General features: G+C 39.1%; 1 protein-coding gene across 1 annotated transcript; it reads right to left on the bottom strand.

The window, feature by feature from the left end:
• Positions 1–5,165: 5,165 nt before the first annotated feature.
• On the bottom strand, positions 5,166–8,099 carry LOC127943372 (uncharacterized). The gene is made up of 5 exons (XM_052539776.1): positions 7,932–8,099; positions 7,499–7,825; positions 7,097–7,396; positions 5,310–5,390; positions 5,166–5,221 (listed from the first exon to the last, which is right to left on the bottom strand). The coding sequence occupies exons 1-5, from the start codon at positions 7,990–7,992 to the stop codon at positions 5,166–5,168; spliced, it is 825 nt and encodes a 274-aa protein (XP_052395736.1). The 5' UTR covers positions 7,993–8,099.
• Between the last annotated feature and the right edge of the window lie 17,254 nt (positions 8,100–25,353).

The following is a 25,353-nucleotide window of genomic DNA, read 5'->3' as shown; positions in this document are numbered from 1 at the left end:
CTACAGCAGATAAACTGTGATATTGTAAGAAACGTTGAAGGTGTCTGAATACATTTTGGTTTGATTGTGTATTTTATTTTACAGTGAAGACTATGCAGTGCTATTTTAAATGAACAAAAACAAACTTAAAAAATGTAAACTTTGTGTAAATATCACAAATAAAGAAATAGAATGAACATACAATACAAATATAATATAGGTGGTTGTCTATTTCAATAATACTGTACTTCATCTTGAAAGAATGTCATATGCATTGCATATCATTCAGGATGAATGCATATCTTTTTCAGAGAGCATGTATATTTTTCATTGAGAGCAGGCCTTATGTTTATTTTATAAATACCATTCCATAACAGACTGATGGAAACATTTAGTCAAGTCAACTAAGTTGACTTTGTTCTACTAAAAAAAAAACTAGACTAAGACTAAAAGACTTAAGACTAGACTAAGACTAAAACTCTTATGATATTTAGTCGACTAAAACTAGACTAAGACTAAAACATTTCAGATGACTAAAATGTGACTAAAACTAAATGGTGTGTTATTCAAAAGACTAAGACTAAGACTAAATCTGAATTTGCTGACAAAATTAACACTGCTTGGAACAACAACACCCCTTTTTGTAATGAAAATTTAAAGTGACCAAAGAATGGATCAAAGTCCAACGTCCAAAGTCCATAAAAATGGACATAAAAAAAAACATATAAAAAAAAACATATTTTTAAAGCAAAATGTGTATAATAACCACAAGGACCATGCAGGTGTAATGGAGGAATATAAAGGAAGAGAGAAAAGTGATAATAAATAAGTAAATTAAAATTAAAATCGAAAAAGTAATTATAATTTGGTTCACCTGTAAGTGTACAATGCTCTCAATGCTTTTGATGGAATTTATGTAGCCGAATGATAACAGGTCTGGGCCTCTGCCCCGGCTTCGGTTCATCCGACAGTGACCGGTGGGCTCTATCACATTCCGGTGGAGATTCCAGTACTCTGACCCCAAATACTTCCGCAAGTAGTTCTTAAAAGAAGATAGACGGTCGGGGCCCTCCAATGGATTCAGGTAGTCCAATAATTCTTATGTTATTGTGCTGGCTACGAGACTTAAGATCCAAGACTTTGGCTAGCAATTTAGTGTTGCTCTCTGTTTCTTCTGCTAAATGTTACTCTGTCAGACATGCAAATGAAATCTAATGTATCTCTTGCTCTGGCTACTGTGTATAGACCACCATTCCTAAAAGAATTCGCAGATTTCCTCTCAGACCTTCTAGTTACAGTTGATAAGGCGCTAATCATGGGAGATTTTAATATCCACATTGATAATGCAAATGATACATTAGGACTTGCGTTTACTGACCTAATAAACTCCTTTGGAGTCAAGCAAAATGTCACCGGGCTCCACTCATCGTTTTAATCATACACTAGATTTAATTATATCGCATGGAATCGATCTTACTGCTATAGATATTGTACCTCAAAGTGATGATATTACAGACCATTTCCTTGTATCGTGCATGCTGCGTATAACTGATATTAACTATATGTCTCAGCGATACCGTCTGGGCAGAACTATTGTTCCAGCCACCAAAGAAAGATTCACTAAATAACCTGCCTGATCTATCTCAACTGCTAATTGTACCAAAAATACACACGAATTAGACGAAATTACTGACAACATGGGCACTATTTTCTCTAATACATTAGAAGCTGTTGCCCCAATCAAATTGAAAAAAGTTAGAGAAAAACGTACTGTGCCCTGGTATAACAGTAATACTCACTCTCTCAAGAAAGTAACTCGTAGTCTTGAACGCAAATGGAGAAAAACTAACTTAGAAGTTTTTAGAATTGCATGGAAAAACAGTATGTCCAGCTATAGACAGGCTCTAAAAACTGCTAGGGCAGAGCATATACACAAACTCATTGAAAATAACCAAAACAATCCAAGGTTTTTATTTAGCACAGTGGCTAAGTTAACAAATTACCAGACGCCACCTGATTCAAATATTCCACCAACGTTAAATAGTAATGACTTTATGAATTTCTTCACTGATAAAATAGATAACATTAGAAATACAAGAGCGAATGTAGATTCTACAGCGTCTAACACTTCAGTTTCATCCATCGCACCCAAAGATAAACTGCAGCGCTTTACAACCATAGGACAGGAAGAGCTAAATAAACTTATCACTGTATCTAAACCAACAATATGTTTATTAGTTCCTGTACCCACTAAATTACTGAAAGAGCTGTTACCTGTAGCCGAAGAACCGCTTCTCAATATCATTAACTCGTCGTTATCTTTAGGTCACGTCCCAAAACCATTCAAGCTGGCGGTTATCAAGCCTCTTATTAAGAAACCAAAACTAGATCCTAGTGTACTGGCAAATTATAGGCCTATTTCAAATCTTCCATTTATGTCTAAAATTTTAGAAAAAGTTGTGTCTGCTCAATTGAGCACTTCCTGCATAAAAATGATCTGTATGAAGAATTTCAGTCAGGTTTCAGGCCCCACCATAGCACAGAAACTGCACTTGTTAAAATTACAAATGACCTGCTTCTTGCATCAGACCAAGGCTGCATCTCATTTCTAGTCTTACTTGATCTTAGTGCTGCGTTCGACACCATAGATCATGACATACTCATAGATCGATTACAAAACTATACAGGTATTCAAGGGCAGGCTCTAAGATGGTTTAGATCCTACCTGTCCGATCGCTACCATTTTGTTTACTTAAATGGCGAGTCATCTCATTTATCATCAGTAAAATATGGAGTGCCACAAGGATCCGTCCTAGGTCCCCTTCTATTTTCAATATACATGTTGCCCCTTGGTAATATTATTAGAAAATACGGAATTAGCTTCCACTGTTATGCTGATGATACTCAGCTATATATCTCAACGAGACCAGATGAAACTTCCCAATTATCTAAGCTAACAGAGTGTGTTAAAAATGTAAAAGATTGGATGACAAATAATTTTCTCCAATTAAACTCGGATAAGACAGAGAAATTAATTATTGGACCAAAAAACACTACACAGAATCTTGTAGATTACAATCTGCAACTAGACGGATGTACTGTTACTTCCTCTACTGTCAGAAATCTGGGTGTTATATTAGACAGCAATTTGTCTTTTGAAAATCATATTTCCAATGTTACAAAAACTGCATTCTTCCATCTTAGAAACATTGCCAAGCTACGAAACATGTTATCTGTTTCTGATGCAGAAAAGCTAGTTCATGCATTCATGAGCTCTAGACTGGACTATTGTAATGCACTTCTAGGTGGTTGTCCTGCTTCTTCAATAAACAAGCTACAGGTCGTCCAAAATGCAGCAGCTAGAGTCCTTACCAGGTCAAGAAAATATGATCATATTACCCCAATTTTACAGTCTCTGCACTGGCTACCTATTAAGTTCCGTATCAGTTACAAATTATCATTACTTACCTATAAGGCCCTAAATGGTTTAGCTCCTGCGTACCTAACTAGCCTTCTACCACGCTACAACCCATCACGCACCCTAAGGTCACAAAACGCTGGACTTTTGGTCGTTCCTAGGATAGCAAAGTCAACTAAAGGATGTAGAGCTTTTCACATTTGGCTCCCAAACTCTGGAATAGCCTTCCTGATAATATTCGGGGTTCAGACACACTCTCTCTGTTTAAATCTAGATTAAAAACGCATCTCTTTCGCCAAGCATTCGAATAATGTATCTCTTAAATTGTGAGTGTAGTTGCATCTGATCAAAGGTGCATTTTTATTCATTAGCTTGGGTTAAACTAATTTTAGTTAATTGGATAAGCAGCTATGCTAATGATGTCTCAATGTGTTTCTCTGTTTCTGCTGGGATCTTCATCCCGTGGTAACTAGGATTTACACAAGCTCCAGTCTGGATCCAGAACACCTGAGAAGAGATGATGATGACCCTCAGAGGAACTCAGATGATGCTAACCCTGAATCAACAAACAGAACTAACTAATATTGCTACAAGTGTGACTGCATCATATAATAACTATTAATTAATAATATTAATAATGTTCATCGTCTAGCTGACTACACCCTGTATTATTTTTTTTACAAATCCTGTCATACGTGCACAAACTGACAGTGACCACCATAAGCTACTACTAAATCTTGTAGAAACGTAATTTTCTGTAAAGTTGCTTTGTAACGATTTGTTTTGTAAAAAGCGCTATACAAATAAACTTGAATTGAATTGAATCGTAAGGATTGCACAAGTCCTTTCCAATCCTGTGCATTTACGTGTGTCTTGAGCATGGCAATCTTTGAGACGTGGTCTGTCATGGCCGTTTGAATTTGGTGTAGCTTTATCTCGAGTGTTGAAACGGCGGTATTAAAGTCTGCAGAAAGAGTGGTGCGGTGTTCCTCAAGAAGGCTAGCGATGGCTGGCAATTTAATCTCTTTGCCATTTTTTTTGGAACTTAAGCACAAACTTGTTTTGCTGAACTTTATTCTTATACATACAGACTCTATTTTGAGCAGTGTATAAATTACTGAATGAAAAGGCTTTCTTTTACCATATGTAAATATATATAAAAATTTTAACTTCTTGCTTGAGTTCAAGCAGCAAATTTCTGCAATCGGTATGCGGTTAGTTCGTGTGAAATGCCAGACACTTCTCCTTGAATGAGGACGAGAGTAGACAGCTGCAGTCATCCTCTAATCGTGTTTGTGGCAGATCTATAAGTGTAAAGTGATATATAGTGCTTTACTGTGCTGGTGGAGTAAGAATACACTGCTTCGAGTCAGAACGGATGTTGCATGACGTCATGTGGAAAGGGTCTATATGCTTATTCTAGACACATCGGTGCTGTGTGACTCACACACTCAGGAGCTACAGAGCTGACTGAGACACTGCATGAGCGACAGCGTTAGAGTTCAGAGCTGTTTTGTGATTCACTATATAACTAGACAAGAAACTGGACCGGATGTGCATGTCCGACATGAAAACATGTTGCAACATGATGTACGTGGAAAGACAATCATTCATATAATGTTCAGAAGTAAGGATTTAATATGATATTTTATGTATTCAGTACAGTATGGAGCACTGGAAAATATCCTTCAAAACTGTTTGCAAATATCCATGATGTTCATAGAGATGATTATAAATCTGAAATATGTCCTGTTATTTGTAGTATATTTTATTCTATTATTATATTCATCTCTACTTCCTCTGGCTGCTGCGAGTCCTTCCTCTCTGCAAAATAATTCAACACAAAATCATTTGCTGAGCTCTCATGAGTGCAGGTTGTTTCAAATCAATGTGAATCTTCTGAAAAACTCACCAGCTCTTCTTGCACAGATGATCTGAAGAAGAATCACAGTAGGAGCAGCAAACACAGCAAACTCAACAATAATCAAAATCACTGCAGGAAAGATGGACAGATGAACAGAATCAAGACTTTGTGAAATCAAAGGTATCAGATGATGATCAGTTCTTCAGATTGACTGTTTCAGCATTAATGAAGTGATGTACCTCTGAATAATGATCCAACAGAACTACAGACTTCAGTTTCTGCTGGATCTGTGATCGTTATGAACATAAAAACAAAACATCTTAATACTTTAGCTTCGGTGGTAACCAGCGGACAATCAAAATCATAACTTTAATAACAGAGGACGACTGTCGCGCACAAATAAAAAGCAAACACAAAATAAATTCAGGCCTGCTCCTCTCTCGTCCTTCACTGTCGTCGCTCCTGTTTTATATCCTTCCATCTCCTCCGGACGCTCATCTCCAATCACTCCACCGGCCTCACTCCTGTTCCCACGACTCTCGGCCCGCCCCACTCGTCACACTTCATGTCACAAACATGATAAATATGTACCAGACCTGTGTGAACTACATTAATAAATGAAAGTGTCTCATATGTAAATGCACTCTTCTCCTGCTCGTACTCCAAGACTCCTCAAATGATCAAGAAGCACGACTCATAGTGGTTATTGAAAATAAGGCAAAACTGCTGCTTCCTCCTTTAGCTACTATTGTGTACTGCAGGGGTCTTCAACCTTATTTCATTTGGGAGCTACTTTTAAAGTACCTGTTCTTTGTGATCCCATGTCACCATGACTCATGAACGAGTCAATGTTTTGTTTGTTATCTGTCTCGGCTCGGTGTTCATCTTCAGTTCTCTCTTCACAGCAGTTCAGTCAGTGTACTGTTTGAGTCAATGAATTACTCCGTGATATTGGTTTGTTTGAACTCAGAGGGAGTGTCAGCCACATTAAACAAGTTAACAGCTTAAGTCATTTGTGGATTAATGCGTATTAGAGATGCGAACCGTTTAAAATGATTCAGTTCGATTTGGTGAACTGGTTCAAAAAGATCCGGTTACATTGAGTGACTCGTTCGCGAACCGGATATCACAAACTGCTTTGTTTTTAACTGTCTAACAACAGATACGGAAGAGAAGACAATGCTGAATAAAGAAGTAGTTTTTGCTATTTTTGGACCAAAATGTATTTTCGATGCTTCAAAATATTCTAACGGACCCTCTGATGTCACATGGACTACTTTGATGATGTTTTTCTTACCTTTCTGGACATGGACAGTAGACCGTACACACAGCTTCAATGGAGGGACTGAGAGCTCTCGGACTAAATATAAAATATCTTAAACTGTGTTCAGAAGATAAACGGAGGTCTCACGGGTTTGGAACAACATAAGGGTGAGTTATTAATGACATAATTATGATTGTTGGGTGAACTAACCCTTTAATGTCTCTCACACTCTTTTGAGTTCAGAATAAACCAGCAAATAAACTGTTTCTCAAACTGATAGTTATTGATTCCCTGTACTCCATCTCTTAATGTCTTCAGAGAGGAATTCATTATATCTAGAGACTGATTTAAGAAGAAAACAGTATCTGAGAGCCGCTGTAAAGCACTGTGTGATGAATACAGTGATGATGTACCTTTAATTACGTGTTTGTTCACTGCTGTTGTTGAATCAGCTCCAGCTGTGAGAGATGAATATTAGTTCAGCTGAGATTATGACAATCACACAAGATAACTTTAGCATTAGTATTCTGCTAGCACATCTAACAGACTGATTGATGAGATGTTTTCTCACCTGAACTCTTGACAGTGTATGTGACTGAGGTCTTGACTTGATCTCTGTGAGTAACATTACATCTCCACTCTCTGTTGTGATCTTCATTCAGGAGTGTTTTATTCAGAGAGATGATACAGTGACCTGATGAGGATAATATCTGATATCTGGAGTCTGATTTAACACCAGCCTGATTCACCCAGAACAGATGAATTCTCTCATAACGGATCCAATCATCACAAGAGCCTTGAGGATATGAATACAGCCGACAGAAGAGAGACACAGAGAGACCTGCACTGATCTCAGTGTGTGAGGATGAGACTGAAACACAGAATAACACACACATCATACACTCTTCAATCATCAGGAGAGATTAAATCAAGAATTTACCCTTTTTAAAATGACCACATAATCATAAATTACCATGAAGAACATGCAGATAAACACCAGCATCAGGTCCTTGTTGTTGTCCACCCACACCAGTCCATTGTTGACAGCTGTAAGATCCACAATCTTCTGTTGAGATGTTCCTGATGTTCAGAGAGCAGTCAGACCCCAGACTCAGTCTCTCATGTCTCTCTGTGTCTTTATTCTTTATCCCTAAACGAATCAGTTCAACTGTTGCTGAATGTCTGAATCTGTTATAGTTCCATGTAGTTGATGTACAGTCCTGAAGAGCATTATTACAGGGCAGACGGACATCTTCACCAGAACTGATGAACACATGAACATCATCCACTCCACTGACACCTGAAACACAAGAACATTAGAGTGATCATATGTTATATATTAATAAATTAAAGTTTACACTGAACTCTTTCACATGAGTTTAAAGAGCGTGTAGAAGTGTGTTCACCTGTGAGAAGTGAAGAGAGAAAGATCAGTCCCAGCAGACACAGATGATTATTATCAGACATTTTCTCTTTCTCTCAGTCTTTCTCTTCAGTATATGATCTCATCTCTTTATTTAAACACTATCAGCTCTTCCTGTGTTTGTTCACTTCCTCTGATTTACAGACTGAGTCATGTTCTGATATAGCTGTATTTAGTGACACAATACCAGTTATAATGAAGCGCTGCTTTACATTTATCTGTAAGTATTGAAGAAATATTTTACTTATCCTATAAAAGGCAGTGTATTTTATTTTACTCTAACCATAAGCACTGACCTGTGGAAACACAAGACTCTGAGACGATGAAACATGTTCTTCAGTGTGAGATCTGTGTATTGTTAACCACACAGACTCAGACCACATCTGCATCACTGTTGTTTCCCTTCTTTCTTTAAGCAGTTCCTATTCATGATGTTACTTTTTAGAAACAAAGTCTTCGGAGTTATTAACAATTAAACTGGTTACTGAAAAGATATTCACCATCAATGAGTTCCTTTCTTCAGTCAGAACGAGATATGATGGATGTGAAGGATGGTTCAGTAGAGAGCGTTAGATAAAGCTTACTAATAATCAACATGTAGACCTGTTGAAATAAATAAATAAATATATATTTTTTTACTTTTTATTGAATTGTATCTTTATATTTGTAATGTTGAGACAGAGAGGTTCGGATCCATGTGCAGAACTTTTAATGAGAACGGTCAGACAGGCAATGATCAGCAACGGCGTCAGGTATATAGGGATAACCAGAATCGAAAACAGGAACAAGCAGATGTCGGGGGCAGGCAGCAGAGAATCAGAGTCGGTATAAACAATCCAAAGGTCAGGTACAGAGAGATCAAACACAAGGGAAACACTCGGAAATGACAGACGCAGCAAATTAACACTTCGCAGAGAGTGAGAGTGAGTGTGCTGCTTATGTGTGTGTGTAAATGAGGTGTAGGTGTGGCAAGGAGATTGACTGAGGAATGATGTGCAGGTGTGGCGGGGTGATTGTGATGCAGAGACTAATGGGAAATGTAGTTAGGGTGTGGTGCAACAGATAAGAGGTGCTAGAGTCCGGGTGACATCTGGTGGTTAATGTGGAATTGTCCTGATTGGAGTGCCCTCTACAAAAGTTCATGGGCACTCCATGTAATGATCATGACATAGCCCCCCCCCCCAAAGGAGCGGCTTCCAGATGCTCAAAACAATCTAGGAGGGCGGTGGAGCGGAGGCGGAACAGGGGGAGGGACGGAGGGCCAGGTCCATTAGGAAGTGGAGTGGTCGAGGACCGGGGCAGAGCAGGCAGAACTGGGCCTAACATGGAGATCAGGAGTCTCTCCTTGACCTGACATGGGAAACAAGGGCCCTTCCTTGGACTGACAGAGGAAAAAGGGACCCGCCATGGGACTAACTCGGTAACAGGGGTACACCAAGGCAGAGCAGGTGGCGTGGGAGCCCACCAGAGTGGAGCAGGTGGAGCTGGAGCCCACCAGGGTGGAGCAGACGACCACCACAGCCAAGATGATGGGACAGAAGCCCACCAGGGCGGACCAGAGGACCACTATAGTTGAACATACATGACAGAGGCCCACCAGGGCGGAGCAGAGGACCACCACAGTGGAGTTGATGGCACAGGAAAGCAAGTCTGGTCAGGTGGGACTGAAACAGGGAACATAAACAGGTTAATAGCGGCCTCCGTGGCCGTGATGAGATGGTAGCTGGCCTCCGTGGCCATGACAGGACAGACAAAGAGTTGGTGTATGGTCTCCATAGCCCTGACCGGAATGAATGACAGCTCATTGACGGCCTCCCTGGCCGTGACAGGATAGGACGAGAGCTCTGAGATGTGATGAGGCTCTGGGAGTTCAGCTGAGATGTGACGAGGCTCTGGTAGATCTGTGGTGATTTGACTGGGTTCATGAAGATCAACTGTGACTTGACTTAGTTCATGAATATCAACTATGACTTGACTGTGCTTATGAAGATCGTTGGTGACTTGACTATGCTCATGAAGATCAACTGTGACTTGACTTAGTTCACGGAGGTTAATGGTGACTTGCCTTTGCTCATGAAGATCATTGATGACTTGACTTGGTTCCTGAGGATCAACTGTGACTTGTCTTGGTTCATGAAGTTTAACTGTTGTTTTACTTGATTCTTGGGTGTTAGAGGTGACTTGACCCATCTCTGGATGGTCAACGGTGAACGGGGACCTGATCAACGGTGACCTGACTAGGTTCTGTGAAATCAACGGGGACCTGATCAACGGTGACCTGGCTAGGTTCTGTGAAATCAACGGGGACCTGATCAACGGTGACCTGACAAGGTTCTGGGAAATCAAGGGGGACCTGATCAACGGTGAACTGGCTAGGTTCTGGGAAATCAACGGAGACCTGATCAACAGTGACCTGACTTGACTCTGGAAAGTCGACGGTGACTAGCCCAGACTCTGGAGGGTCGACGGTGACTAGCCCTGACTCTGGAGGGTCATCGGTGACTAGCCCTGACTCTGGAGGGTCATCGGTGACTAGCCCTGACTCTGGAGGGTCTTCGGTGACTAGCCCTGACTCGACTCTGGAGGGTCAACAAACACCTGACTCGACTCTGGAGGGTCAACGAACACCTGACTCGACTCTGGAGGGTCAACGAACACCTGACTCGACTCTGGAGGGTCAACAAACACCTGACTCGACTCTGGAGGGTCAACCGGGAACTGACTTGACTCTGGAGGGTACACTGGGAACTGACTCGACTCTGGAGGGTCCACTAGGAACTGACTTGTTGACCTGATCAAACGCTGATAACTGGAGACGAAGTTCTGCATTCAAACCGTTTCGGTAGGTGGTAATGAGCGCCCGTTCATCCCATCCACTAGCAGCCGCTAGCGTGCGGAATCGAAGTGAGTACTCTGCCGCCGAAGTTTTCCCCTGTTGAATATTATACAGTTCATCACAGACTGAATTATCACTTTCGGAATATCCAAATACCTCCAGGAAATGTTCATGAAAAGCGCGATAGGAGAGGAGAACTGGTCCATTCTGTTCCCGGATTGAAACAGCCCACTGTAGCGCCTTTGCGGCAAGTAAAGAAAGCATAAATGCTATTTTGCTGCGGTCTGTGGGGAAACGGTTAGGTTGCATCTCAAAAATAAGTTCACATTGCAAAAGGAATCCTTTGCACTCATTCGCCTCACCAGAATACGGTTTAGGATTGGCCATTGGGACTGCGGTAGCGGTAGCCTGGTTGGTAGTTGATGTGGACAGTGTTTGTAGCAGTTCTGCCCGTAGCGTGTCCACAAGTTGTTGAAATGTGTCTTGTTGAGACATCTTCAGTGTTGGTCCGGTCTTCTGTCAGGGACAGAGGACTACGGAGACAGAACTGCAATACAGATGACAAGTTTATTGAAGTGATGTTTAAAGTAGAGTGAAGGTGAGATTAATGGTAGTCGATCACGGATATGAGTCCAGTGCACACAATGGATGGTTTGCCAATGGTGGATTCCTCGAGGAAGATGAAGGTCAAGCGGTTCTGTGTAAACAGAAATAGATATGGGTTAGGAGAAGTCGCAAGCATTAGAGTATGCCAGTAGAAACGAGACCGGACGGCGGCTGAGTGAGAGTGTCTGATATTTATGGTGCTGTCTTGATTGGGAGTGCCAGGTGTGGTAAATCAGAATTCAGGTGAATGTGATCTTGGGAAATGAGGAATGTGTGTGGTAGGACCTTGTGGATCCGTGACATGTATACTGTAGAATTAAATATAGAACACAAAATAATGTACATGAAAGTACACTGTATTCCTAAATATTACAGTATTTCACAACTGCTAAAACACATTTCTTGAATCCTTCACCCCTATTCTCAAAACTTTAAAAATAATACCCAGTCTTTAAACTATATTCACAAAACCCCTGACTCTTCTGGCAAAAACACTTGCCTCATAACCATTTGATCTGTGCTCAAAATCAAACAATGCTTTCAAAACATAAACACAGCCAGTCAATATATAAACACTCATCAGGATTCATTAGACACTACATCAAAAAATTGACAACACAGCAATACATTTTTTTTTATTATTGCATATAAAATAATTTTGCCATAAATAAAAGTAAATAATTCACAACTCAGTACATCAAATATATTGCATACTGTAAGTAATGCAAGTAATACAGTATAGAATTTCTGTATTTTCTGTCATGGTTCATGAATGCACCATCTCCTGCTCGTCTCATGTTACGTCATGTTGATTGTTTAAAGTGGGTGTTACCCACATGAATGAGCTGCAGCTCATTCCACCAGCCTACTTATGCCCTGTCTTTTGTCTCTTGTTTGTCAGATCGTTGTTCCATGTTTCTGCATGGGCTGGCTGACCGTGTCCAGAAGGAGATCTACGCTCTGGACCTTCCGACCTCACTCAATGGGCTCATTGAGCTGGCACTGATGGTAGATGCACGACTGACACGAGTGGATCGACGGAACCTACCCAATTCCACACCGAGAGCTCAGACGGATGTTCGAGTCAGCGGCGGGGACGCGGCCAGCCCCTCCTACGATCATGAGCCCATGCAGGTAGGGCGAGCTCGGCTTTCCCAGGAAGAGAAGGAGAGGCGGAGCTCCCTGGGTCTGTGCTTCTACTGCGGGGGTACCTGTCATCACGCCTACTTCTGTTCGGTAAAAGGCCAAGCCTGGTAGTAAGTATGAGGCTACTATCAGGTGGGATCTCCACTGAGAAGACCTCATCATCATCTACGCTCCTCCCGGTAAGACTAAGATGGTCAGGACAGATTCACGACTGTCAAGCACTTCTGGGCTGAAGGTAATTTTATGGACAATGCACTAGCACGCAGACTTCAAATTCCCCTCAGACCCCTCACGCACCACATCACAGTTCACGCCTTCAATGGACAGAGACTGCTGGTCATCTCACACATCACTGAAAACATCACCCTCATCACATCAGGCAACCACTCAGAAACCATCTCCTTCTACATCCTTGACTCTCCTCTTGCACACATAGTACTCGGTCACCCCTGGCTCCACAACCCCAAGATAGACTGGCAATTAAATTCCATCCTGGCCTGGAGTAACACGTGTCATGAGTCTTGTTTAGTGTCTGCTTGTCCGTCTTTTTCAATATCTGTGTTTCTGGAGGAGGCAGTGGATTTGTCTAACGTGCACGCGGATTACCTCCACCTGAAGGAAGTGTTCAGTAAGTCTCGTGCTGCTTCTCTTCCTCTGCATCGTCCCTATGACTGTGCCATAGATTTACTGTCAGGTATTATATTCATTTTCTGTCCCAGAAAGGAAGGCTATGGAGAAATATATTTATGATTCTCTAGCTTCGAAGTTCATCTGCCCTTCCTCTTCTCCAGCGGGGGTGGGGTTCTTTTTTGAGGGGAAGAAAGACGGATCGCTGCAACCTTGCATTGATTACCGGGGACTGAACAACATCACGGTAAAGAATACTTACCCTTTGCCGTTGATGTCTTCAGCCTTCAAGAGGTTGCAGGGAGCGTCGATTTTCACGAAATTGGACTTACGTAATGCTTATCATTTGGTCCGTATCAGGGAGGTGGATGAATGGAAGACCGCTTTTAACACCCACAGGGGGCACTTTGAATACTTGGTCATGCCCTTTGGGCTGTCCAATTCCCCAGCGGTCTTCCAGGCATTCGTCAACGAAGTGCTGCGAGATATGATCGATCAATTCATATATGTTTTCCTGGACGACATATAGATTTTTTCCCTCTTCTCTCCAGGAACACGTGCAGCACGTTGGACGAGTGCTTCAGAGATTGCAAGAGAATGGGCTTTTTGTCAAGGTGGAGAAATGCGCGTTTCATGCACAGTCTGTTCCGTTTCTTGGGAATATTGTGTCGACTGAGGGAATACGTATGGATCCCGAGAAGGTTAAGGCTGTGGTAGAGTGGCCAAGTCCAGATTCTTCTGGGGTTCGCCAACTTCTACTGGCGTTTTATTCGCAACTTCAGCCAACTAGTCGCACCTCTGACCGACTTGACCTCCCTCAAAACTACGTGAAGGTGGTCAGACATAGCTGGGGCTGTGTTTGCCAAACTGAACAGCTGCTTCGTTTCAGCCCCTATCCTGATCACCCCTGATCCATCATGTCAGTTTGTGGTGGAGGTCGACGCATCGGAGTTGGGGGTAGGTGCGGTGTTATCCCAACGTTCTCCCTCTGACGACAAGGTGCACCCATGCACGTTTTTTGAATATTGGTTATCCCCTGCCAAATGCAATTATGATATTGGTAAACGAGAATTGTTGCCAGTCAAGATGGCATTGGAGGAATGGCGCCACTGGTTAGAAGGCTTGGGGGTTCCTTTTATAGTATGGACCGACCACAAGAATTTAGAAAATATTAGTACTGCCAAAAGGTTGAACTCCAAGCAGGCTTGGTGGGCACTTTTTTTCGGACGTTTTGACTTTACTCTCTCGTACCGCCCGGGTTCCAAGAACATCAAACCCGATTCTTTGTCGCATATTTTTGACCGTTCCAAACGCCCGTCTACTCCCGAGTGTATTTTATCTGAGACATTAGTGGTCTCCACACTCACATGCGAGGTCAAATTGAAGGTCAAGTCGACCTTAGAAGGGGTAACGCCTCCACCCGGGTGCCCACCGAATCGATTATTTGTGCCAGAGGGATTACAGTCAAACGTCATCCAGTGGTGGCATTACTCTAATGTGGCTTGTCATCCAGGAGTTAACCGTACTAAATTCTTAGTCAAATAAAACCATTCTGGTGGCCAATTATGGCTTGCAACATTCACAGTTTTGTTTTGGCTTACTCGGTTTGTGCCACTGGTAAGACTTCCAATCGAACCCCTGATGGGTTACTTCAACTGCTGCCGGTCCCTTCGAGACCCTGGTCCCACATCGCACTAGATTTTATTACCGAGACTCTACTCTAAGTGGGGGCGCGCACCAAGGCTAAAGTCTATCGCCACCGGTCTAGGCCTCCCATATACGTCATGGGTGAAAGAGTGTGGCTTTCCACCAAGAACATTCCTCTCCGTTCTGTCGCAAATAAATTGGCTCCCAATTTTATTGGCCCGTTCACTGTCACCAAGATCATTAGTCCGGTGGCAGTCCGCCTCAAACACCACACATATTATCCCCCATAATTCTTCATACAGTGGACTACCAGTCAAATTTGACCATGCTTTGCTTAAGTGTTTTTCTTTAATTGCTAATGCTAATCTTTTTTAAACCACAGACAGGACAAAATTAAGCACTGATTGGTGGTAGGTTATTCTGACACAGTTTAACTCCGAGTTCTTGTCATATTTTATACCTAAATTAGCCCAAAGGCTAGATGTCATTGGTAGTCCTTTTGCCAGATGTTATTAGTAAAAAAAATCCTAGAGGATAAAAAAGAAACCAAATAGAAAAAAACAATCGAAATAAGTTAAACCAAGATTTTAAAATAATTCTTTAAAATACAGTTAAACAACAAATTATACAAATGGACAAAAAAAAGCGTGTGTGCGTGTGTGTGTGTATTCACTGCTGTGTGTGTGCACTTTGGATGGGATAAATGCAGAGCACAAATTCTGAATATGGGTCACTATACTTGGATGAATGTCACTTCACTTAAAAGAAATAAAGAAAAATGTAATAAAAAAAATAGAAAAGCAGCTTATTAAGATAAAGAAACAAAGTTAATGTTCATATTGTTGTGAAGAAGCCATTTCTTAAAATGATGCTTAATGAGTTAAATAATGTTCATTCTCTCATTGACTGTGGTATTGAATTCCACTGATGTGTTGCTCTGAATGAAAAACGAGGGTTTTCTATGTGGAATTATGCAATCAGCTTTAACTGCTCCTCTACTTACTGTTTTCAGTAGATTTAAGTTTAATAAATCAACCAGATGAGGAAAAGCTAAACCATGCAATCTTATAAACTAAACAAAAATTTTTAACTTCATGTTTTCCCAGCTAAGCAGGTTATACAATTTTAAAATATGACAAAGGTGAAAACTAAACAGTTTAAGTGCTTGTTTAAACCAATGGTTTTAGAGATATAGCATGTGTATTAGACCAACTTGTCAGACAATAAGTAATAAAAGCAATAAAGCAATACAAACATCAAATGACCAAATAACACAATATTTCTTCTGCAGATTTCCCAATCTACAACCCAAATTGATTATATGGTCCTTGAGGATCAAAATAGCCAAAACCTTTATAAACGAAATCAAGCCATCAGCAGTGACTACAGTGGCACAGGGTATGATCGTGGACACCTGAACCCCAGCAGCTTCCAGTGCAGTTACGGCCGTACAGCGACGTTCACACTGACCAATGCTGCACCTATGATAGAGCGTTTCAACCGTGTCCACTTTCATTGTCACAGGTACACTGTGAAAATGTACTGTAGAATTTAAAGGATTTTACTGGCAAAAAAAGTTGCCAATAAAATCCTGTAAAAATGATGTTAATTGCTGTAAAATGGATTACAGGACATTACTGCAAAGCAAATTACAGTTAATTGCTGTATGTGAAATACAGTAGTTTGTAGTATTTTTTACAGTAACATTAAATTTTACAAGTAGTTTATTTTACAGCAATATTTTGTAATTTCATTAAATTACAGTATTTAACTGGCAACAAAAGTTGCCAATAAAATCATGTAAATACAATATGATGTTGTAATAATTTTTTAAGAGTAAGAATAATTTTAACAGTAAACTATAAAATACTGATATAAATGCATTATCATAAGCTCTATCTTAATACATTTACAAATGAATGAAAACCAAGTCAATGACGATGCAAATAAGTATTTCTTAAAACTGGCAGAAAGACATTGCAAGGCTTTTACTGGTAAAATAAAATTTTCAGTCTTTCAACAGTTAAATCTTATCATAAAAATAGCATAGCATCACAAATAACTGTTAAAAAAAAGCCATATTCAGAGTAGAACATTAACTTTCTATACAAATGAAGGTCAATCAACAGAATTTGTAGATTTTTAAAAAAAAAAAAATTTAAAATAAAAAAGAAATATATGTTTTAAAGAAAAGGATTCAAATAAAATGCTGGAATCAACATTAAATCACAAATTCTGTTGTTTGAGCTTATGTTCTATTAAATTAAGAATATTCCGGCAAAAGACAATTTAATAAATACATACTGAAAGTCCATCAACTTTATGAGATGAGCACACACATGAGGGTTGTCCCTCTTGTTTTGCCTCCATGTGTCCGTCTTGTATCCAGGGAGTGTTGTGATTCCAAGAAAACATCTGCACTGGTAACAAGCAGAAGCATCAGGATAAAGTTAAGTATCGAATTAAACTAGCTCAATAAAATAAATGTCAAAATGCCACTTATACAATACAATCAGCATTTACCAGTACTTAAAAGGTTACTCCACCCCAAAATGAAAATCTTGCCATTAATCACTTACCTCCATGTCGTTCCAAACCCGTTAAAGCTTCCTTCGTCTTCGGAACACGATTTAAGATATTTTAAAAACAACCAGGAAGATTGTGACTGTCCCATAGACTCTCCAGTAAATACCACTGTCAAGGCCCAGAAAAGTGTGAAAGACATCATCAGAATAGTCCATCAGTGGTTCAACAGTAACGTTATGAAGTGACCACAATACTTTTTGTATGCAAAGAAAACTAAAATAAGGATTTATTCAACAATTAGTCTCCTCTGTGTCAGTGTAGTACCATTTTTGGAGAGTATCTGATGGACACACACTACATAGCCTGTTCTGTGTCACCTGGGTCACATGGACACGCTTTCTATGTTTATTTACGCTTTGATTTGAACGAAAACAGCGTATCCGAAATAAAAAATAACGGCTTTGTTGAATAATTTTGTTCTCTTTGTTTTCTTTGCATAAAAAAAAAATTATTATTGTAGCTTCGTAAAATTACAGTTGAACCACTGATGGCAGATGGACTATTCTGACAATCCTTTTCATACTTTTCTGGGCTTAGACAGTTAAATGTTAAATGTTTGGCAGTCAGTGGGACAGACGCAAGCCTCCCGCGTCTCATCTGAAATATCTAAAATTGTGTTCTGAAGATGAACATAGCTTTTACGGGTTTGGAACGACATTAACAGTTAACAGTGATGAATGACTACATTTCATTTTGAATAAGTAACCTTTTTCGTGAATGAAATTACTTAAGTAAAACTTGTTACCTTTGAAATAATTAATGTGTGCAAAAGATGCCTGCTCCCATCAATGTTGAAACCATCTGACCCTCAAATAGTCAAAAGCCACTGGGTGGACCTGAAATGAATAAATATGAGCAATAATGTAACCTACAATGTAGTATTTCAATATAAAATGTAATCTAAAATACAAGTTTATCAAATTATTTATATAATTAATATATTACCTAATAAAATCAGCTTCAGAGTCTTGAAGGATCGAACATTTCTCCACATCAGCTGCTATTCTTTGCACCTACAAGATAAAAGAGAAAAATCTTGTGATTTCTTTAAAGCATTATGTACTGTAAATGAGACCAAAATTAACACCCAAAAAGGCATATATTTTAGAATAAACAAACTATAAATTATATAATTTATAATTATAAATTGTAATATTACATTGTAGAACTGTACCACCAATCAAATTAAATCATTAACAGTGCAAAATTATATGAAATTTGAAAATACAATTAATAAATGTTGGAAAAATGCAATGCTACTTATTAAACCTGAAACTAATCCGCCATTAGGTGGCAGTAAATAACTAAATGAGGGAATCAACTGAGTCATTAATTGAACCGATCAGTTCAACAAAGATGAATCATTTAGCTCAAGTTTGGAGAGTTTTGATTTGAGAATGAGTAAAATAGTTTTCATATGAATAAACTCAACAGTTGAACATTTACCTCATGTATTTTCTGTGAGTTTATGTGTGCGGTTAAACTTGTTTTGATGTTGAATGAAACGTTAATATAATCAGAATCAGTCTCGCGTTTCGATGCTTCCTCAGTCTTGTTTTTAAGAAACTTCAGCATTTTACAGTGTACAGTACCTGATCCCAATGTATGGATACCACAAGACCGTAAAAAGGTCAAGGTGCCCCCTCACATCTGGACCGCTGTCTGTTACAAACACCTTATTGATGACAGAAAGTCCTTTTACTTTTCCTTTGACTGATCAGTCAATTACGATTTTTGCTGATGATTGCTCTGGTGACAATAATAGATAAGTTGAGGTTCACGGCTTTTTTAAGAAAGCTGATAGAATGCTCTCCCCGGTACTCACTCATCACATATAATGGAAAGACTTGCTTGGATGATTACCCCTGTGCTACGTATGGCTACAAATACTACTGGTGCTGGACCGCTAACAGCTGGGACTACTGCAGCCCTCCGCTGTGGAACAGTGAGACCATAACCACCGCCTGCACAAACTATGGTTCAAGGAATAAATGGTGCTATACCGATGATGAAGGCACATGGGATTACTGCTGAAGAAACTGTAGCCAGGTGATGGTCTACAGAGCTTATTACAATTATTACTGAAGTATGAGTTTGCAAAGTTTGTGATTGTACTTGCATTGCTTACAAGCATATAGTCTCTGATACGAGCTTCTGAAATTAATACCAGCTTAAAATGTATTTTTCCCTGATGATATGTATGCAAAATCTAAAGTCTGAATAAAAACATCTATGAACCTAACTTGCAAATTCTTACACAAAGTAGTATGATTAGTTACAGAACAGAAAAAGCCACAGTAGAATAAAAAGTAAATAAATAAATGTGATCTAATCTTCCCAATCTTCTACGTTTGTAAGTTATTTGTAAGTTAGTCTTAGAACATGATGTTATCTGTTCTGAAATACAGTGTGAAAGCATTTGTAAATTTGACTGTAAAATTACACAGTTTTGGTCTTGGTTGAGCTTGTGTGTAAAAGAAGATCAAGCATTTTAAATTGATCTTACTCTATTCATTTAGTGTCAAAGCAACAAGAAATGTGTTAATTGTTTAGCCTACACAGACGGATGTTGTGCTAACCGTGTTAAGAGTTTAGGAAACTTGTTAAAGGTATTGGAAAAACTATCATAGCGATTGTAAAAAACTGTAATGCTGAACAAGGTGATTCACAGTAAAACAATACAATGATAAAAATACAGTTTAAAATTTAAATCATCAGCTTAACCCATAAAACCAGATAAAAAACATCAGCATATAAAGTATTACAATAATCAAGCATTATTGAGACGAAGGCATGAATAACCGTCTCTAGATCACTAAAAGAGATTTGATCTATCTCCACAGAGAAACTACTCACAGTAAAAACCAACTTCAGTTTTTATCCTATTACGTAAAACTATCAACCAAAGCATCCGCATCAGAATACTGTGTTGTGACAGCTGCTGAGATCTCTGAAAATACCTTTGGAAACTGTACATTAGAAGAAGAGTTTATAACTCTAGACAGATATGTAGAAGGCCGGCTTTAAAACAGCAATAGAGCAATCAAAAATAATAGGCAGGTAATCAGACAAACCAGCATCATGGACCTCGATGTTTGTTATAAGAAAGCCTGATAACATAAGGTCAAGTGTGTGACCCTGCAAGTGTGTAGGACCAGAAATAAACTGTGTAAAGTTGAAAGAGTCTTAAAGTTGAGTGAATTCTCTTACAAGTGGCTTTTGGAGACAGCACACATATACACTGAAATCACATAGAAGCAGAAAATGATCAGCTTTCGTGGCCAGAGGAGGCGCAGGAACTATCATCCTGTTCACAACTCCACAGTGAAAGAGGATGCGATGATCATCCTCTCAAACAGGTGCCAAGTACAAGACAAATCTGATGATAACTGACACCTAAAATTTCAGAAGACTTGGGACCACAACATTAATCCATACGCAGACCATGAAGCGTTTTATAACCAGACCCAGAGCGTGAATGCAGTCTGTCTATCCACAATGATCTTGAACACTGGCCGAGATGTTTAGTCCTACATTTGTTCTATACCTATACCGTGAAACCATATAACCCTGGTATTTTCTGAGACGATTGTCATACCGTGAAAATCTCATGACGTTACAGCCCTACTTGTGACTAACTTAAAGATCATTTTATGCAGAATGAAACCACAATGATCAGGGCAGAAACCACCACATCTGAACTAAACGAGATACTACAGAAAATCAGCAGAATAAACAGCACGATAAAATCAATTGATTGACTAAATTAATAAACCAATAAAATCAGCTGATCTTCCACAATAATAAAACAATACCAGAAAGCAAAGGCACAGGAGTTAAAGCTCTGAATGTTGTACCTGAGAGCAGGTGAGATGGAGTTATCTTCACAAACATAACAGAAAACAGAGATGTAGACTTTCAAACTGGATTCATTTTCAATTCTGTTGAGTGTGAACACGCTTTGGGGAACTCTGGTTTTCCTGATTGTTGTCCAAATAAACAGCGCAAACCCTCTAACCCTGAAACCTCCCGATTCATCATCCTTTGAAAGACTGCCGGCGTGTTCCACAGACCAAAACTCATAACGGAGTAAAAGTACACCACAGATGGTGTAATGAAAGCAGTCTCTTCTTGGGGACGTATGGGATACATCAGATGTTCTTACTGACAAACACGAGGTTCAGAATATAGTTCAGTGATGTGATAAACGTTTTCTTATCATCATTACAAAGGAAACAGTGGAGATGATGTTTGACCCAAAATCCACTGGAGGCCACTATCAAACAGCTCAAGTCAAGTCACCTTTATTTATATAGTGCTTTAAACAAAATACATTGCGTCAAAGCAACTGAACAACATTCATTTGGAAAACAGTGTGTCAATAATGCAAAATGATAGTTAAAGGCAGTTCATCATAGAAGTCAGTGATGTCATCTCTGTTCAGTTAAACAGGTATTTATGATTAGTTCACATAGAAGAATGACACTCGTATTGAATCTAATCTGTACTTTAAACGCCTCCATTAATCTTTAGCCAAAGAGCACACATTTAGAAAGATAATGATAATTTCTCAAATGTTCACACCTCATTTCTTTAAAGAGGATGATTCTTACTATATTAATGTTCCACCAAATTATGTGATCATCTGAAGAGTTGAACACTCTCTCTCATCTTAATTACTCAAGAAATGCAGAAATGTCATCAAAATGATTTTAAATAAAAAATAGCAACTTAATGAGTCTGTTTTATAATATAACTATGCCTATTGAGAGGACTTCTCACTTGTGTTATCACACAAACACGAGTCTTTTTTCCTTGAATATCTGCATGATCACAAACGTGCAATAAACAACAAACTACAGAGTAACATTCAGACACAAAACTCAGTTTAGCTCTGTCAGAAAGAGAACAGAACAATCAGCAGAGTTTTGTTCCTCAGCAAATGATTCTGTCAGGATATACAGTAGTCATCTGCAGTTAAATTAATCAGCTTTTAAACGAATCAGTTGATTCAACTCACTCATTAAGACCATCTGCCATCTACTGCCGGCTCTAGTTTCATATTTAACAATGAGCTTATTTCATTTTTGCCATCATTTAATATTTATACATTAAAATTTTATATTTAAACTCAACATTTATGCACAAATCCCTCTATGAATTTTGTTGATAGTGATTTCATTTGATTGTTTATTATTATAATGAATATTTAATATTACATTTAATCTTTGACTACAGCCTAGACATGTTGCATATTAATTGACTACGTAACTAAAGTATATGTTTGTGTATTTTGTGTTACTCCATAATGATGTTCTATTGAGATCATAGGCCCAAACATAACCTCAAGCCCAGAAGCTCCGCCCCTCTAACTCCTGCCCTGCTCATGTTCCAGGGGGGCGGGGTTTATGACCTATACTGGGACCAGTCACCTGGGGGCGATCCAGACGTGATGGCTTCACTTTTGAGGACAAAATATACAAACCGCTTGGTCTTTTTTTAAGGTAAGGAGACACATTTTGATGTAACAAGCAACCGATGTGGACTCATTACATGTCAGTACATTTACAGTGGGGTACAGAGTGCAGAAAACATATTTATGTTATTTCCAGGGATTTTAGTGAGCGGGAGGCTAAAGCTTGAGTTTTAGATTGTTTCAGCAATTTCTCTGAGACATTACATGTCACAGTTCTGTATGTCCTGTACAGAGCACATTCAGGGCTTTTCAGAGATAATTTGGCCGACAGGATTTGAGCTAAACTCTTAATAACTCTTTATGAAACTCCTCTAAAATCTCCAGTATATACTCTTCTTTTCTGCGTGGGAGCCCTGTTGTTCTTCTGTTGAACATCTTGTTCATAAAGTGACTCCTGAATGTGTTATACAGTCAATGCATGTGTCTACATTACAGTCAAGAGTGATCTGTTAGATCTGAGCGGCCACACACACGATGAACTCATGAGAAGCTAATGCTTAGTTAATGATGACTACTGTATTTGGATGTGAACAGAGTTCTCCTGATATGTGCTGGGATTGGCCAGTGTTGGGCTCTGTCCATTTACATGCAGGCTAATATGAAGAAGATATGAACATGCTTGAGAACTCATCAATCATATTTAATTAGAAACATTAGTTGAATCATGTACCATAAGCATTGCTTTATCCAAAATGTAAAGACCCTGATTTTTGTGAACATAGAAAACTTCATGTTTAATAAATCATAAATCATGATGATGTACTCATGTCTTAATTAATGTGTTGTTCATCCATGAAGTCCTTAATGAAAGACTACGAGCTCCTGTTAGTTCCTGATAATTCATGAGATATTAATGTTTGAAGTAATGCATTATTCACACATTCATTTACGAGTCATCCAAAAATATTTTTTATGATATTCGGGTCGCAGTCGGTCGGGTCGTTTCAGATAAAGATGCTAATTAAACCTTTGTAATTAATATAGTACTAGACACATCTTTTAAATACATAGGCCTACACTTTATTGTCTGAATAACTGGTGAAGATGACGCAGGAGCTCAGTCTTCACGTAGAGATGGAGGCGGCGAGAGAACAGGTGAAGACTGGGGAGCAACGGCGCTGTTTTTGGTAAAACATGATTTTGACGACTTCATTAAGTTGTGTTTTATAGAAAACTCTTTTTAAAAGATTTTAGTTTTGTATAAATTGTATCTTAATTTTGATCAATGTTTTATCAATCAATTGCATGTATTTAATAAATAAAAAGCAAATATATAGCAGACAATGTAATAAGGCGCTGGCACGAACACTTGCATGTGAACTGGAGGGCGCCGAAACTCAGCGTGTGCCTCACAGATTTGAGAAATATAGGCTATATATTACAGAAAGCTTGAAATGTTTTCTTTTAAACAAAAATATTCAAAACCAAAATAAATAGGCTACTCTCTGATTATGTAATCCATATGAAATGTGCATTTCTCTCCAGCGTTCATGGCGTGTCTCCATCATCAACTTCATCTTTGCAGCGACACAGAAAACACCAGTTTATTACTAAACAATTAAATGACTCCTTGCATATTTTGGAACCAGCAGGCCGTTACCGAACCTGTAGAGTACTGCGCATGTGCAGTGACGTAGAAATGGTGTAATGACGTATGACACGCAGAACGAGCTGCTCTTCCTGGTGAATAAAGTGTCATAAATAAGTGTCCTGTCATTATAAATCTCCCCTTTCACTCTGCGTATGTGAAGTGTAACACGACCACGTCCCACCAGTCCTTGTTTAAGACTCTCATAAGACTTTTGCTTAAGTAAAGTTAAGCAGCACAACAGTTCATGTGCTGGTCATCGCCTAATTAGGACCCGAAGTAGATCAATATAACGTGTGCTTTTTAAACAGCAGTGGGGAACTCTGTATATTCATGCATTGTGCACATGTCAAGAGTAAATCTGATCAGAAGCTTGTGACATGTAAACGCACAGATCAACCCGATCACTTCATTCAGCGTTCATGTAGACACTACATTCGTATTCACCAATCAGAATGAATTCATTCTGATGGAAGCAAAAAGTGTCCATGTAAACACACCTACTGTCTGCTGAACTTGCAGAAACATCAAAATAGACATAGCCAGACTAGACTATTTTAGAACAAATTATAAGCTTATTGATGATTTTTTATAATTCTTGACAAAATTAGAATATATTAAGGTTTTTTAGTTTTTGTTTGTTTGTTTTTTTGCCTAGTTCCTACATCTATGGCCCAATGACGCTACGATGAGCATTTACTGCTTTTTAAAAATGCGGGTCAGGAAGCGGGTCGGGTACATTATTTTATTTTTCTTTTTTTGCGGTTAGTTGAAAACGTTGTCGGGTTCGGGTTATTAATACATTGACACACATATCAAATCTACGTACTGCTGATGTGTCTCTCATGACAATTTAATGATAACAAATGTTACATTTATCATAATGTTCACAG

Source organism: Carassius gibelio, chromosome A3 (genome assembly GCF_023724105.1).
Source record: "Carassius gibelio isolate Cgi1373 ecotype wild population from Czech Republic chromosome A3, carGib1.2-hapl.c, whole genome shotgun sequence".
Lineage (NCBI taxonomy): Eukaryota > Metazoa > Chordata > Actinopteri > Cypriniformes > Cyprinidae > Carassius > Carassius gibelio.
The sequence above is the reverse complement of the archived record's forward strand: the minus strand, read 5'-3'. Positions and strand labels throughout refer to the sequence as shown.

Excerpts from the sequence above, each read along its gene's own strand:
- LOC127943372 (XM_052539776.1), bottom strand. The coding sequence starts at position 7,992 with ATGTCTGATAATAATCATCTGTGTCTGCTGGGACTGATCTTTCTCTCT. Across the intron at positions 5,391-7,096 it reads ATACACTGTCAAGAGTTCAG|TGATTTTGATTATTGTTGAG; the intron begins GTGAGAAAACAT and ends TCTTTCCTGCAG. Across the intron at positions 5,222-5,309 it reads CATCTGTGCAAGAAGAGCTG|AGAGGAAGGACTCGCAGCAG; the intron begins GTGAGTTTTTCA and ends ATTATTTTGCAG.